At 45.3% G+C, this 14,937-nt stretch overlaps 1 protein-coding gene across 1 annotated transcript in view; it reads left to right on the forward strand.

The window, feature by feature from the left end:
* Positions 1–14,937, forward strand: part of NMNAT2 (nicotinamide nucleotide adenylyltransferase 2) — a 539,474-nt gene that overhangs the window by 195,598 nt on the left and 328,939 nt on the right. Inside the window, exon 2 of the mRNA XM_069641406.1 lies at positions 13,854–13,942. Within this exon, the coding sequence (XP_069497507.1) occupies positions 13,854–13,942 (89 nt within the window). The remainder of the gene's footprint in view (positions 1–13,853; positions 13,943–14,937) is intronic.

A 14,937-nucleotide genomic window follows, 5' to 3' on the forward strand; every position in this document is an offset into this window, starting at 1 on the left:
CATTACAGCCTACATTCACTCCCATGTTGCTTGGTATCAACACCCCTAGCTCTCTGTTTCAAAATAAATGTGGCCCATCCCTGTGCAAAATCATTTATCCACAAATACATAAATATATTTGTGCTTACTTTGTATTAAATAGACCCTTATAACAAAACTAAAATTACCTAGCCATCTCTGAGCAGTCATAGATATCAATATTGTGTTTTGCAGGCCCACTCCCCATATGCTCCGTCCAGCTCATCAGGCCTTATCAGACCCGTCATCTGGCTTTTCTGCTGCACTGGGGGACAATGTAAAAGTCTTGAGTTTGGCAGATAAAAACCCCTGCCCACAGCAGGCCTGTTTCACAGCTGACCAGCATCGTCATTTCTCTCTGCATGCCCCTGCAGACCTTTTAAACAGCATTCATTCTAAGAGAACCGGGCTATCTGCACATCCTGTCTAGATCAGCAGACTTCTGTGCAACTCTAGTGGAGACGCCTTGTGTTCTCTCATTTATATTTTGCCATAGCAATAGTTTGGACTTTTGTATAACTCTGGTGAGGACACTTAAGTTATAAACAAACCGCTTTCATTATTTAAAAGAAACATGTATTGTCAAACTAAATAGTTTGACTTGTATAGCCTCTGTACCACATACTGTACACGCAGACATTTGTGTTTTGGGCTGCCAGCCTCTATTTAGAGTCTATATAAAATCTGCCTGAGTGTTACTAGGCCATGAGGCTAACTCAACTCTAGTGGGTTATTTTTAGACCCCAGCAATCGTCTGGAATGCTATAACCTCATCTATACTATATATAGACTTTATGGCCAGTGGATATCACTTTGATATACATTTTATATCAAATTTGATATGAAAATGTTTGATACCAATTTTGTTTTGGAGGCAACTTTAATTAGAAATCTTACATTCATTTTTATATCAAAACATATTGATTTTCATATTAATTTGTTTATACATTTTTATATGAAAAATATGTTTTGTATACATTTGTATATACATTTTATAGTAAAAATATTATTTTTTATATAAATGTGTATACTAAAAAGATTCATTTTTAAATACTTTTTTAAACACATTTATATAAAAAAGATATCAAAATGTGTATCAAAATGTGTCAATATCCGTTTCCTATCACATTAAAGGACAAACCCCTCTCTGATATCATTGCCCCATCAAAACGCAAAACCCTAAGTTCACAGTTTCTGTCTTCAGAGCCCACGTCGCACTCCATAGTCGACCAAGCAACACAACACGCTGCTCCTGTGTTTACAGCATTTTTATATAAAATGTATATTCACTTTATCAAAAGTTATATAAATTATACCCACTTGATATCAAATATAGATTTGATACCAAATCGATATCAACACATTTTGATATCTTTTAAATATAAAATGTATATTAAAATGACATCAAAACCATATCAAAAGGGGCCGGCACTAAAGACACCAAGGGGGCATGCATACCTGTCAAAATGTAAGATTGCGAAAAAGGGGCCCCATTAACTACTCACTTTAAAGTCCCTGGATAAGGTTGGAGCAAAGTGGTAGTGGAGGTGGGAGTGGGATCTCAGTCGTCATGGAGCACAATTCTAGATTGAGCAGGAAAAGACCCAGCTCATGCTACATCAAAGTAGTTTTTGTTTTAAAGAAAGTTTGTCTAGGGGAGTACTTGATCTGGTTCAATTTGAGGCTCTTACAAAAAAGCATCCTTTGTATTTTAGATGCATGGACAGAGGAGATGTTTTCGAAGAACACTGACAGTAATTTCATTTTCCAGCCTCAGTCTCCTAGATATGACCCGATTTGGATGGGGGGTTCTCGACATTGCCTGTGTGGCGAGGCCAGACCTGCTTGAGAGGCAGGCACGCTCTTTGTGGTAGATGAGCCTGCGCCTAGGGGATTACATGGATGATGCAGGTGTAGCACAGGAGCTGGAAGAGGTACAAGGGAGCGGGGTGGAGTGACGAGATGTTCTTTGAAGAGTAGGGTCTTCATGTTCTACCTGAAGGGTAGAATGGAGGGGAGCCGTCTTATCTATATTGGTTCCAGACACAGGGTAACTGGCAGCAAAAGGCCTGTTTCTGATCGCTGTGTAGAGGAAGTGGAGATTCTTGATGGGGTGTTAGTTGACCAGGTTTTCCGGGTTAAATGTGGGTTTCTTCAGCAGGCAGAAGATATATCCTCTCTGCTAATATCCGTGTACCTCTGCACTTTCTTGGGGAGAAACTCCATCCGCACCATCCATCCATGAGCACACTTCCACTGGCCTCCTCTCCACAAGATACCTATTTGTAGTCATTATGTTCTCCAGTCCTTATATTGCGAATCAATTGGTACTTGTGCATGTGAAGAATCAAGTTCAAACTGGACCATTTCAGCACCAGTACACACATGATGGCATGAGCTTGCTTCAGATATTCCTGCATCACCACCAATATACCCCTCACTCAGGAAAGTGGTAGCCACGGCTGTCCAATTCTACCTCTAGCTGAGCCCAGGAGGGTCCTTAAGCACTCTGAGCTGACTTTCCAACCTGATTTCCAAGACAAACGTCAATGGCAAGATGATCAGTGACAACACTGCTCTTGCCTAGTACCAGCATCGCCCCACGCTGAGAATTCGTTATCTGTTTCATGCATTTGGAGTGAATTATTTGTTTAGTAATAATTTGATGGGAATATAGAGTATAGAGAATACATTCCTTGATTTTTCTGATATATTGTTATATTTAAGTCTTTCTATTTAAAAATTAATTACTACATGAGAATAATGGATTTCCTTCAAAAGAACTGGGGGATTGCCACCTGCAATGACCTATTTTGATTTGATAACATTTTTATATTTACATTTTTTTTAGTCCATTTATTAACTCTTGATTGATTATTTATATTTAACACACCCTTTAAAATAAATCTTGCTCCCTTCTTGCCAGGTAAAACAAATCAACCATGTCTGTTAGGCCACTCCTTGAGCCACATGTTTGTTAAAAGTTAGCTAGCTATTTGCCATTCTAAGACTGAGCCAGGCACGTTGGGCCTTGCCCCCAAATATGGTTTTGTCGCTCAGAAGGGGGACCCCTCTATTTCACCTACCATATGACCTCTCTCAGTGTGGATCTCAGCTCAGTGTATGACTGAATGGCCAGGGATCTCTGCCACCTTCTTTGCAGTTTTCTGCGCTGCACAAGGAACTACAAGAAAGGAAAGACGTGTCATGTTTGTTTCCGACAGCAATCTAATCGTGTGCACTTTTGCTCGAATTCGACCAATTACACATACTTGTGTATTTATATGTTAATATGTGTGTGTGGGGGAGGGAGGAGGGTTTAGGGGTGATGAGGTGAGGGGGTAGAGACGTGTGCGCTAGAAATGGGACTTGAGAGTATGCCAGCATTTCAGCAAAAACAAAATGGTCGAAATCATGGTGAGCAAATGTACACAAACAAAGTGCACACTGCCCCTCACGTATCCTCTATGACCACCCGGCTGAAAAAACCTCATGTTGCCATGAAACCAGCTCAGAGGGAGTCACGTTTTCATGCCATTGTACTGCAACAAGAACACCTCTCAGAGCTTCTGGTCCTTCTATAGGGCCTTAGACCACCCTACTCTTGTGATGAGAAGGCTGCCAGTGTTCGGCCAGGGCCATGAGTTTATAACATGAACTTCCCGGCATAACCGCTGTGCAAGCAAAACCCCAGTGCCCTGTAAACCACCGAGTCCCTGACCGTGAAACTTCCGTTCACCAACCACACTGGCCACCAGGCTCGCATTTCCTGACATGTTCACAAACTACATCCCTCCAGCCCCACGTGCAAGCACTTCACCTTCATATGCCACCACGCCTAATCTAGGGGTTGCAACCAGGCCTTATCCCCAAATCTCTGCAACCCACGCTGAACGTGCTCCCATTGGACCTGCACAGACACAATCCACAAGCCGCCGGCAGATGTTGCCCACTCCTGGGCCACACTTGTGTCAACTGCATTGCCATTTACTCCATCCCCTACCCCCTGCGCTCCACATATCCCTGTTCGTTAGGTCATTCCCCACCAGAGCGTCCCCTGTTCCTCATGCCCCGCCCCATATGCTAACTTAGACCTTCATCTTGCGCCCTCTTTCTCACTCCTCCTCTCATTCCCTGCCCCATTGCACCCACTAACCCCATTTGGAGGCCCCTCACGACACTTCATGCTTGTACACCCCCTGACTGCACAGCCGCAGGCATGGCCGGCCTTAGGGGAGGGCTGCTCGGCGACCACCCAGGACGCCCTGCCATTAGCCCCATGCCACACCAGCTCGGGGGAGTCTATCAAGGGCTCCCCCGAGCTGGCACGGTGGGTGAAGGCTCAGCAGGCGCCCTGCTGAACCGAAATGCTCATTTTATCACAATATGGCGCGGCTGTCAAAACTAGCATGCGGGTTTGGCAGCCACAGCTCTGTTGCTCTATTGAAGCGATCAACTCCCTGCTCCCTGCCCACAGAGCGGGGAGTTAATCTCTTAATTAAATACAGGGCCACTGCTAGTTTTGCTGCTGAGCTCGATTTAATTTTGAGCCCCCTAACCCCACGCCCCAGGGGCATGGTGTGAGGGGAGTGGGGGCGGCACATTTTGTTGACTCGCTCCAGGCATTGGTAGTGCTAAGGCCCGCCCTGGCCGCAGGCCAAGACTAGCACTGGCATGCCACTCTGCACTCTGTAACCCACTGCCCTGTGCCGGGCAGCAGATTGGCTCTGCCAAAGGCTCTAATGGCTGCATTAGCCCACAGCACGGGGGCTCCCCTGGACAGCTTGCATCTTTTTTCTGCGCACCCTTTGAGGCCTTTGACCAGATAGTGGGTGGTGTCCGGAGAAACCAGGTGCCAAAGAAGCGAGCTGTGTCATGTGCTCTTAACAAAGCAACAGAATACAATAATGCTTTATTGGCATGGCTAAGGATAACAGTACTGCCAAAGCTGATATTCACACACTATACTTATTTCTGATCCTATGTGCATATGTGGATACTGTGCATGGCCTATTATTAGGACGCGCTGCCAGATATTCTGCAGCTTTTTCCGCTGTCTTGCAATTCTCCCCCGACAGTATTCGTGTTTTTTGTTCACTGCTTAGTTATGGAACATTTCTGATATATTTTTCTGTAGGTTTCTAAAGTAGTGACTACTGCTGAAGTGGATGCGGAAGGGAGTTCACATTATTTACATGTCCTGCCAATTTCAGTTATTAGGGTCCGCCTATGTGTGCCTATTTCACTCTCTCGCCTGTGTTCCCTCATCCTGTATTTCGTTAGTTGCCTATGTTTTGTATTTTTAGCTGTGAGTAGATAGTTGGCGAGTCTGTCTATGTAGTAGTTTGTAAGATCTCATTTTGCTTTACGTTTGATTAGGATTCCTCGCGTGCTGTGTTGCTCTTCAGCTTCTTTTACTTCGAGTTGTACAGTTTTTTTGTCAGCCCCCCTCCCCCCGCCCCAGTTTGGTTTGGTCTATTGTTTCATGGCTTGCCTTTGAATGATATGTCGTAGTATCACTGTCCGTGAGGTGGTTTGAGAATTTTCGGAATCTTTTTATTTGGAGTCTTATTGGGGGATTCTTCCTAGCTTTGCTCTGCATCCATTCTTGGGTACTACTAATCTGTGGACATTGGCTGCAGGTTACAGGCTGGGCCGCATGGTGCCTATGCTTCGTTTCCATACAGAAGAATTGGTTTAACTTCAGAGTCTAATAGTGTTAGCCAGAGAGTGACAGATGTGTTAGTATGGGCCAATTAGAAATTTTTGCAGCACATTATGCCCTCCTCACTTTTTCTTGCAGGTGTTGCAATGCCGGTTTTATAGCTTTCTGATGCTCTGAGAGGTATTCTTAGGTGGGTGAAAGGTGTGGTGTGTTCTTGGGTTTTCCCCTTTTAAGAAATATTTTCTATTGTACACTGATGTTTCTGCCACTTTTGGAATGTCATCACTTGGGTTTTTCTTTTATTTATCCTAAAGGACAATGAGCTAGACTACTCAGATAGGCTGTCCAGTGTTTCTTTTTGTAATCCTCTTGTGCTGGTGACAGTAGGATTCTCTACCCAGCATCAGGCCTGCCTGGGGCTGATCATTTCTTCACAGTTCTCATGTATTTCTCGAAGATAGGACTTAGGCAGCCTCCCTGCTTCACTACCCTTCCCAATGGAAATGCTTTTGTTTTCACCCCATTTACTTTGATGATGCATTTTGCCTACTAGTACATTTCCTGAATCACATCTTGCCGGCCATTTTCGTTTTATCGCCGATCAGTCAAATGATAGTAATAGCTTTTACTACTGCGCCTTTTACAGATCCAGCAATGTATTTGTCAGGCAGTTTGGTGTAGCGGGGCAGATACCTTGTCGGCTTCGACGTCATGCTCGACCAGACAAATGCTACTTCCTTACCGCTACCATGGATTTTCATGCTGGTGGCAATGCTATTGATTCCTAAGGGATACAGCTGAAATTACCAGGTGGAAAACCAGGCCGTTTCTGCAGGAGTCTGTAGTAGAAAAGTAAAGAGAAGGGGTTATTCTCTGTTATCCGCTTCACTTTTCCACCAAGTGTTGGAAAAGTTGATAATTGTACAGATAAGACCTTGTGCGCTTAAATGAAAACAGATGTGGTCGCCTGTGTAAAATTGATGTCTAAAATAAAAGTTATCGTACCAAAACACCGAACCATTTTACTGCGAATACCATAACATGGGACTTTTAACATCGAATTTAACCGAAATTATAGATGGCGGCCAGTAGGGTTGGGGTCTAAATTAAGGTGAAGGGGATGTGGGGACGGCTTTGTGGGTTCTCTCCGCCATATAGTTGCACATAAACGGTTTAACAGAAAAAAGTAATTCAATGTTGTGGGACTCGCAGTAAAAAGTTTGATGTTTAAAGGTAGATCGAAATGAAAACGACCCCCAATTTGACTTTACCCTAGTGCCATTTTGGAGGAGTTTTTGCAGTAGTTCCCCGATTCAAATTAGAGTTCAGAGCTCTCTGGAAGACTCCAAAGAATGCACAAATGTGTCCATTTGTAAAGTTATGTACATATCTATCCACGAGTGCAGAGTTTATAGGTGGTCCGTTCCACTGTTTGGTGTAAGATCCTATTTGAATTATTTCACTAGTAGGAAAGTCTGCAGCCTTTCATTTAGGATGCTTCAGAAGAGTTTCCCCATTGTGCTCCCTAGACATGTATTTTGGATGTTGTTTGGGTCGAGCCTGTGTATATGGGGTTGACATTGTGGAAACGTGCCTGCCCTATACGTGCTTGAATAATTTAGTAGGGCATTTAGTTGGGATTGCTTTTAACCTCTCCTCTAGCACCGAGTCTGTGTTGCTGGACTGCCCAGCTTTTAGTTTCTGGAGTCATGTTGGTCTTTTATGGCCCTTTTTAGGCTCAGGTGCTTTCATATAGTTAAAGTGTATTCTGGGTTCAGCCCGCGTTATGTATCGGTAAAGAGGTGTTCCGGGAGTGATTTTCCTAGGTTTCACCATTATCTTGGTTGGATTGGTTGTTTCTTGCCCTTAAGAGAATTCCATTTCTCAGAGAATGTATGTTTTTAGGGATTCTTCCATCTTTGTATCTTAGGTGATTTGTGTAGCACCAATGACCAGATGGCATCTAAGTGTGAAATAGAGATCTGATATTTCACATCCCGGTATACTCCTCTTTGTGAGTGCTCTGAATTTCCGCAGTGTGCTCTGAATTTCCTCCTTTTAGGGTTTTGTATTCAGGCTCCCTATGTTTCTGAGTGGATGGGTCTCTCAGGTTCTTGTGTAGGGATTGGTAGTCTGAGTGAAGTCAGATATTTGGGATTTTCTGTCTCGTGTCTTTTGTAGTTAGTGGTCTCGGTAATGAGTTATTTGCTAATGTGTTGCATATATTTGTTAGGCCTTTGACTGCTTGGTCTGTTCCATCTTTATTTGTGTTGGAATTGGTATACAGGAAGGTGTGAGGGTCTCTGTTGTCATGTTATTGCAGGTTTTCTGAAAGAGAGCTTTGCTGTGTCGTCTATTCGTATTCAGGGGTCGTTTGTATAGTGTTTGTGGTGATGTGTTATCCATGTGTTCTGGTTTTTGTCTTTGTAGATATAGTACCATCTGGTTTTGGTTAGACAGTGACTTTGAGGTATGGCAGTGAATGCTAGGTTTTGAGGGAGGGTACTGTGCCTTTAGCCCCTTTGTGCCCCGGTGGGTCCTAATAGGTCGGCATATTCTGGCCGGAATCATACATGCAGCAGGCACACCATTGCTGCAGTGTGTGCTTAAGTCATGCAGGATGGCGTTAGAGCTCAATGTCAGATAAGTGGTTCCCTGGGGGAAATGAGCGCGTGCCGGGTAGGACGTTGTGAAGATCAAAGGATTCGGGGGGGGCCCTCACCAAGGAAGAAAGCCCCTCCCCCAAAAAAGGACAGAGAAAAAAATCACAGGCTGTTGGCAAAAAGGTGAGGACCCGGCAGCATTCATACTGGTGGAACATTGCTGGCATTTACTGCAGCCAAAATGGTTCCACTGGCTCAGTGACATAGATCTGTGTGTGTCTCTGAGTGTATATGTGTGACGCAGCATTTTATTTGGCTACAGGTCCAAGGTCGGCAGTTTCAGCCTCGCTAACTCTGTGATGTCAGGTGGACGAGACTCAAACATGTCATGAGTAAGGCTCTACAGCGGGGAATAAAAGTGAATGTCATCCTCGTAGACAGTACTAGGAAAATATTTGTGAAAATAATCTTGAAAGAACTGACCGGATGAAAGATCGCTCCCTCTTAGCATTTTTGCACACTGGTTCCAGGAAGGGCCTATCGACAGTTTCATTGTTTTTCCATCACCTACTTATTTCAATGCTCATTTTATGAAAAACAAAAATCTGAATTGTTGCTTTGTAGAATTGAGGTCAACATTTGACTTCGTTGAGTTGATCAAACTACTGTCGCAGAAAGGTATAACAATTGTCAATCCCTCTGTCGCTTCTGCTGGTAGTAATGGGCCTGCACAAGGACGCCTGGTGTAGAGTGAAGCGGAGTACCGATGGTCACTATTCCAAAGGTGCCCCAACACTAAAAGGCCGAAAGCAGGTGTGTGTGTGTGTTAGTACTATTGCTCTTTGGCTTATATCCATGTGGCTGTGATGGAATGCCACCTGCAAGGGTTCAAAAGCCTTAGCTGTTTGGATGTTTAGCAATAAAATGCAGGTAATTCTGTCTCTGGAAGTGAGAGCTGTTAATTCAGATTCTATTTCATAAATGTACCATTCAAAAAAGAATGGCGTACAATGACCCAGGCTATGGGCCTCATTACGACCCTGGCGCTAAGGGATTACCGGTACCGGTAAGGGTACCGGTAAGGGTACCGGTACCGGTAATCCCTTAGCGCCTGATTACGAGGTCCCTTTGCGGGTTCCCACCTTAACGGCTGGACCCGCAAAGGGACTTTGGTGCTAATTACGGTACCGCAATTTGCGGTACCGTAATTACCGCCTTCCCCATTCCCATTATGCCCTATGGGGCAAAAATGGGAATGGGGAAGGGCCATGGTGAAATGGGGAAGTACCGCCCCGCCAACCTTGGAATGGGGTGGTACTTCCCCATTTCACCATGGCGGACTTGTTACAATACCGGCAGCAACCATGGTGCTAATAGCGCCATGGTTTAGTGCCGGTGTTGTAATGAGGGCCTATGTCTGTCCACTGATATCCCTCAGTAGCTGCCCTGCAGTGTTGGCATGGTTGGTTCAAAGGTCACATCTACATTCCTGAACTCAGCTAGTAGAAACCAAAGTTCCAACAGGCAGATGCGGTTTATTAACGGTTTGCACCTCTGGTCCAAAATGTAATACTTGTGTGCCCCTAGTCGGCCTGGTGGCAGTGGATTAATAATGAAATATGTCATGTCTGGTTTGGCATGGTTGCTACTGTGATCACACAATTATAAAGCTGCAAGAATATGGACATATTATTGCCAGCTTGGTGAGGTGACTCATTCATGGCAGGGCTAGGAATGTATTAGCCATCTGAGCTGGGTCTACCCACAACAACCACGTGGGTCCCTGGCCAGGAACCGTCTCCTTGATTCCTCTTGGGACGGTCAGCTCCATCCAGGAGGCAGGAACAATCCCTTGGAGGGTCCCCTTGGAACTTGTTCTTCAAAAGCAGCCCTGATATGACAAAGGTCCTCTTACATCAGAGCGCTGATTAATGGAGTCCTTTTGAAGTTGGCCTGATATAGGAAAGCAGTGAAGTTACTGGAGCCAGGAGGAGAGGTTTAGTCCAAAGAGGGGTTCCACCATCGTGGATTTTGCTAGGGCTCCCCAAACCTCTTGCCCACTTCCCGCAAACAAGGCACTGTGGGTATGACATCAGAAGGCAATGGACACTTATTACAGCTGTCTGGATTGTACCTCTGACAACAGGCTTGTCTGTGACCAAGCCACAGTAGTATTGTGCCTTTATAAGTGGGAGAACAGTGCCCTTGGTGGATTCATCTTTGGACACCAAGACAAGTAGGATTCAACTGGAACTCTGTTGGGGAGACAGTCCATTCCAAGTTCCTCTTCCATAGAGGTGAAGACAGAAGACTCCAAGTAGAGGCGTTTGTATGGTGGGTGGGGGTGGGCTATACCCCCGGCTCTTTTGGTTGTAGCCCCGGATAGAAACTCAGGAGCTACAACCCAAGGGCTAGCTAGCCCTGAGTACCGACAGTCCCGACATTAGTGTTTCCAGACCTAGCAACACCCCTGGCTCCAAGGAAGAGGAAAGCTCTCCTCCCTACCCAATCCAACGACACATTTAGGTTGAAACTGCTGTGTAGAAAAGGCCTACTGCAACTGATGCACTGGTGCTCAGGACCCTGCCACTGGAGGTGACAAACTCCCTGCAAGTGCCCTCTACAAACCATCATGTTTCGGAAGGGCAGAACAAAGGATTCACTTTACCCCTCAAATCTTGCACTGGATCCCATACGCCAAGGAACACCCTTTGTTCCTGCCTTGGACTGCTTGTGAGCTACACAGACTCAGGCATAGCCTGCCGGTTCAAATCTTCTTCGTGCCTCGTGCCGTTGCCGCTTGAACTACACTGCGTGTTGGACCCAGTGAACGAGCTCACCAACCCAAAGCCAAATCACCACCTCAGGAAGATTCTAGAAGCCAGGCTCAATACTGTCGATCCCCCAGAACAATAACCAAATGTATTTAGAGTGGCCATGTGCCCCTAGCCTGCTTTAAAGAGTTCCTAGTGACCCTTTAGACCCCGTTCTGTGCCTTTTTAAAAACCTTTTCATTGAACTTGATTTGCTGCCAACACTTTCGCTTGTCTGTTCTGTCTTCAAAACTAGAGTGCCCCCTTTATTCCAAAGACAGCATTCTCTTTCCTTGCATTTACTCACAACTTTAGTGCCCGCTTTATTCCAAAGACAGCATTCTCTTTCCTTGATTTTACAAAGGTGGATTATTATTGTCTTTATTAGTTGTTGTATTTTTAGTTTTTTTCATTTAATTTGTATTTTTATAGAAATTTGATGTACAATTTTTTAATTTTGATCCACTGTATTAATGTTTTGGTTGCTACTGTACGAGCTCCCCCCCCCCCTTCTGAAATGTATAGCCTGCCCTCGACCTGCACAACCCCAAGAAGCGAGGGAGGTATACCATTCATGTTGTACTTTGTTTCACCTTTATGACTGAGATCCCTGCAGGTTTAGTAATAGTGTGGGACTGACTGAGAAGGCACTTTAGTCACTACTCATCCCTGAACTCCTGAAGAGCAGTTGTCATTTTGTCGCAATGACCTGACCTATTTGGCTGACACAATATGTCACAGTCGAGGATCAAAGATGGGCCAATAAACAGCCTGTTGCATGCTGACAATGCATTTAGCCTTGATAACAGAGGAGGTGGCTTGCGGCATGGGTTACTTCGATTGTAATAATACTGTGCCCTTAATCATTAAAAGTGAATAAGGAAAATACTAAGACCTCTGCGTGTGTGTGGGGTACTGCAGAACCTGCAGACTGATGGGGAGATCTTGCAGTAGGCCAACGCCTATACTTGCGTAGGATTGACCATTACAAAAATGTTTTTATGGCTTACATACATCTCAGGTGCGGTCGCTAAAGCTAAAGGACCATTGCCAACCTTGAGAAGGTTTGATTAGCGATGGGGAAAACCTACGTGATTTGGCAATTTTGGAAACTTTATGACAAGTGTGTTTGGGTTACTCCCGGCCCACCACTAGCTCCAGTCCACTTCACTCATAAACATAAATTGAATTGCTTTGACTGGACATTGTCAACATGCTTACGCCCCAGTTTTCCCCGCCCCTCCTGCCCCCCCAAAGAGTCATTGTTTGACACACACACACACACACACACACACCACCACCACCGCCACCACCACCCCCCCCAATCAGTATTTAAGGCCATACAGAAATGTGCATGCTTGTTGTACATGTCAGTCTATTGGAAACAATTCAGAGGGGCACATGATTCTCTTGGGAACATAATTATGATGTGTAGTGATTCAGATGAGCCCAACTAATTGAGGACATATTATTCTGTTAGTGATATGATTCTGTTGCCCACATGTTGGTGGACTCATGATTCTGATAGGCCCAAGATTTTAAGGAGAGCGTACACGTAAAGGGCAAATGATTATATTGTGCGTATGATTTGGGCATGCCTATGATTTGAAGGCGCACATAACTGTCATTGGCACCGAGTCATGGAGACACCCTTTGGATGAATACTGATGTTTGATGGACACGATTTGTATGTGCCCATGATATTGGTTGACATTGAAATTTGATAGATACATACTTGGTGGATGTATGGTCCTGGTGGGCCCTCATTTCTGAAGGGAACATAAGCCTCTAATGGGACATTAGTCTTATGGGCAAATGTTTTAGGGGTACGTCATTCTAATGAGTAGTGAGTCAGATCGGCATATTATTAGTTCATATGATTCTGACAGGTACAGGAATCTGTGGAGAGTATGCGGGTAAAGGGTGAATGATCCAGTTGTGCACATGATTTAACCATGTTAATGATTCAGAAGGGCACACAAATCTGATTGGCAAGGGATTTCGATGGACATAGGAGTTCCTTGGGCACATGCACCCGAAGCGCACATAATGATTTATATCAGTTATTCTGATTAATACATGCATTAAGGGCACAATTCAGACGGGCACATGATTCTAGATGACACACGAATCACACAGTCCTGATGGGCATATAATTAGGAGGGGCACATAATCCTCTAATGGATTATGACCAAACAAAATCCAATCAATTCCACACACATTGGGCCTCAATACGAGTCCGGTGGTAACCCGCCGGTGCTACCGTCGGGTTGGTGCCGGACTCGTAACACTTTTCTGGTGCTTGACATCCTGGCGGATTGGGAAGTCACACGCCTGAAAATGTTGTTCCCCATTCCCTTGGAGTCCCATGGGATTGGGGAGACGGAAGCACCAGCACTGTTGATAACGGTGCCGGTTCTTCTGTGACAAGTCTGCCTACTGGTACCGTTGCGCCCCCCGGCAGGTAAAACCTGCCAGGCGCAACAGCCCCTGCAGGCAGACTTGTAGTGTGGCTGTCTGGAAAGGGTGCTGGTACCTTGCTACCGGCACCCTTATTTCCAGACAGCCACACTTGTAATGAGGCCCATTGACTTCTCCATTCATACAGGTAGGATTCTGCAATGTGGGGTAGCTAACAACATGGCATTCTGCAAAGGGTTAGTGCTCAGGGCTAGAAAGCCACTTTCTTGCAAGATTGTTATGATGGGTTTCTTCCTAACGGCGCACCCCCTTTTCTTCTGTTTTCTCCACCAGAGCGAGCCCGGGATTACCTGCACAAGACTGGAAGGTACATTGTCATTGGTGGGATCATCTCCCCGGTCCATGACTCTTATGGGAAACAGGTAACGACTTGCTGTCCTTTTATGCATCATTGTGTCTCACCTTTGTGTTTTGGTCCCCACCTACTCCCTTTCTTTCTATTCCACATTTTATTGGCATTGCACAAGTTGGCAGTCTCGCTTTCGCACTCCATGTCTGCCCCTCTCTTCCTCCCATTCTCTCCTTCCCTACTTCTCAGTCCTACTTACCCGCAAGTCCATTATTCACTATATCTCTGCAATAGCCTTCCTTGTGCACCCTCCCATAATCAGCATATCTGTTCCTTTCCCTGGCTTGCCTGCTGTAATCACCATCACATGTATGCCCTCATCCTCGTGCTACTCCTTAACTTCATGAGGATGGATATGCCCTCAGACAGGCGTCCATTGAATCATTAACAAGATAGGCCCTCTCGTAAAAACAAAATCAACCTCCTGTCGGCTGACTCAATATCAGGGATTTGCCTGAGCTGGCCCCTCCTGCTTTTGTCTGACTCATCCCAAGATAGTTGCCCCTGGGCTCTTCGCCCTGGGCCGTGGCCCTATTTTTTATTTGTATTTTCGGGATGGGCTGTGATCCATATCTAGTTGAAGCTATAGGCAGAGTCTCTAACATTGGCATCATTTCACCAACAGTTGGTAGTGGATGGCACCAAGTAAGTGGCATCTCATACCCCTTTACCCTGACCACATCCAAGGAAGTACTCTGTGATGACTGTTCATCTTGATGGTATCACAGGATGTGCACAAACAAGGGGGATTCTGGGAGATTCTCTACTACCGGCCTATATCCCGGGTTACAGTCTCAACCAGAGTCTTTAGCTCACCATCCTTTAACAGAAGAGAAATGTCTATTACATTTCAGTCTTTGTCCTGCCCAAGGGCAGTCCAGCACCGAAATGCCTGGCAATTCTCAATTGAACAAGAGTACCAAAACCAACCCCAGACACGTGTTTCGGCCTGGTTGGGCCTCGTCAGTGAGGTGGAGCTGTGCCTCTCTAAGAACAGTGAGCAAGGGT

The sequence above is a fragment of the Ambystoma mexicanum genome, chromosome 1q (genome assembly GCF_040938575.1).
Source record: "Ambystoma mexicanum isolate Mex_15411 chromosome 1q, UKY_AmexF1_1, whole genome shotgun sequence".
Taxonomy (NCBI): domain Eukaryota; kingdom Metazoa; phylum Chordata; class Amphibia; order Caudata; family Ambystomatidae; genus Ambystoma; species Ambystoma mexicanum.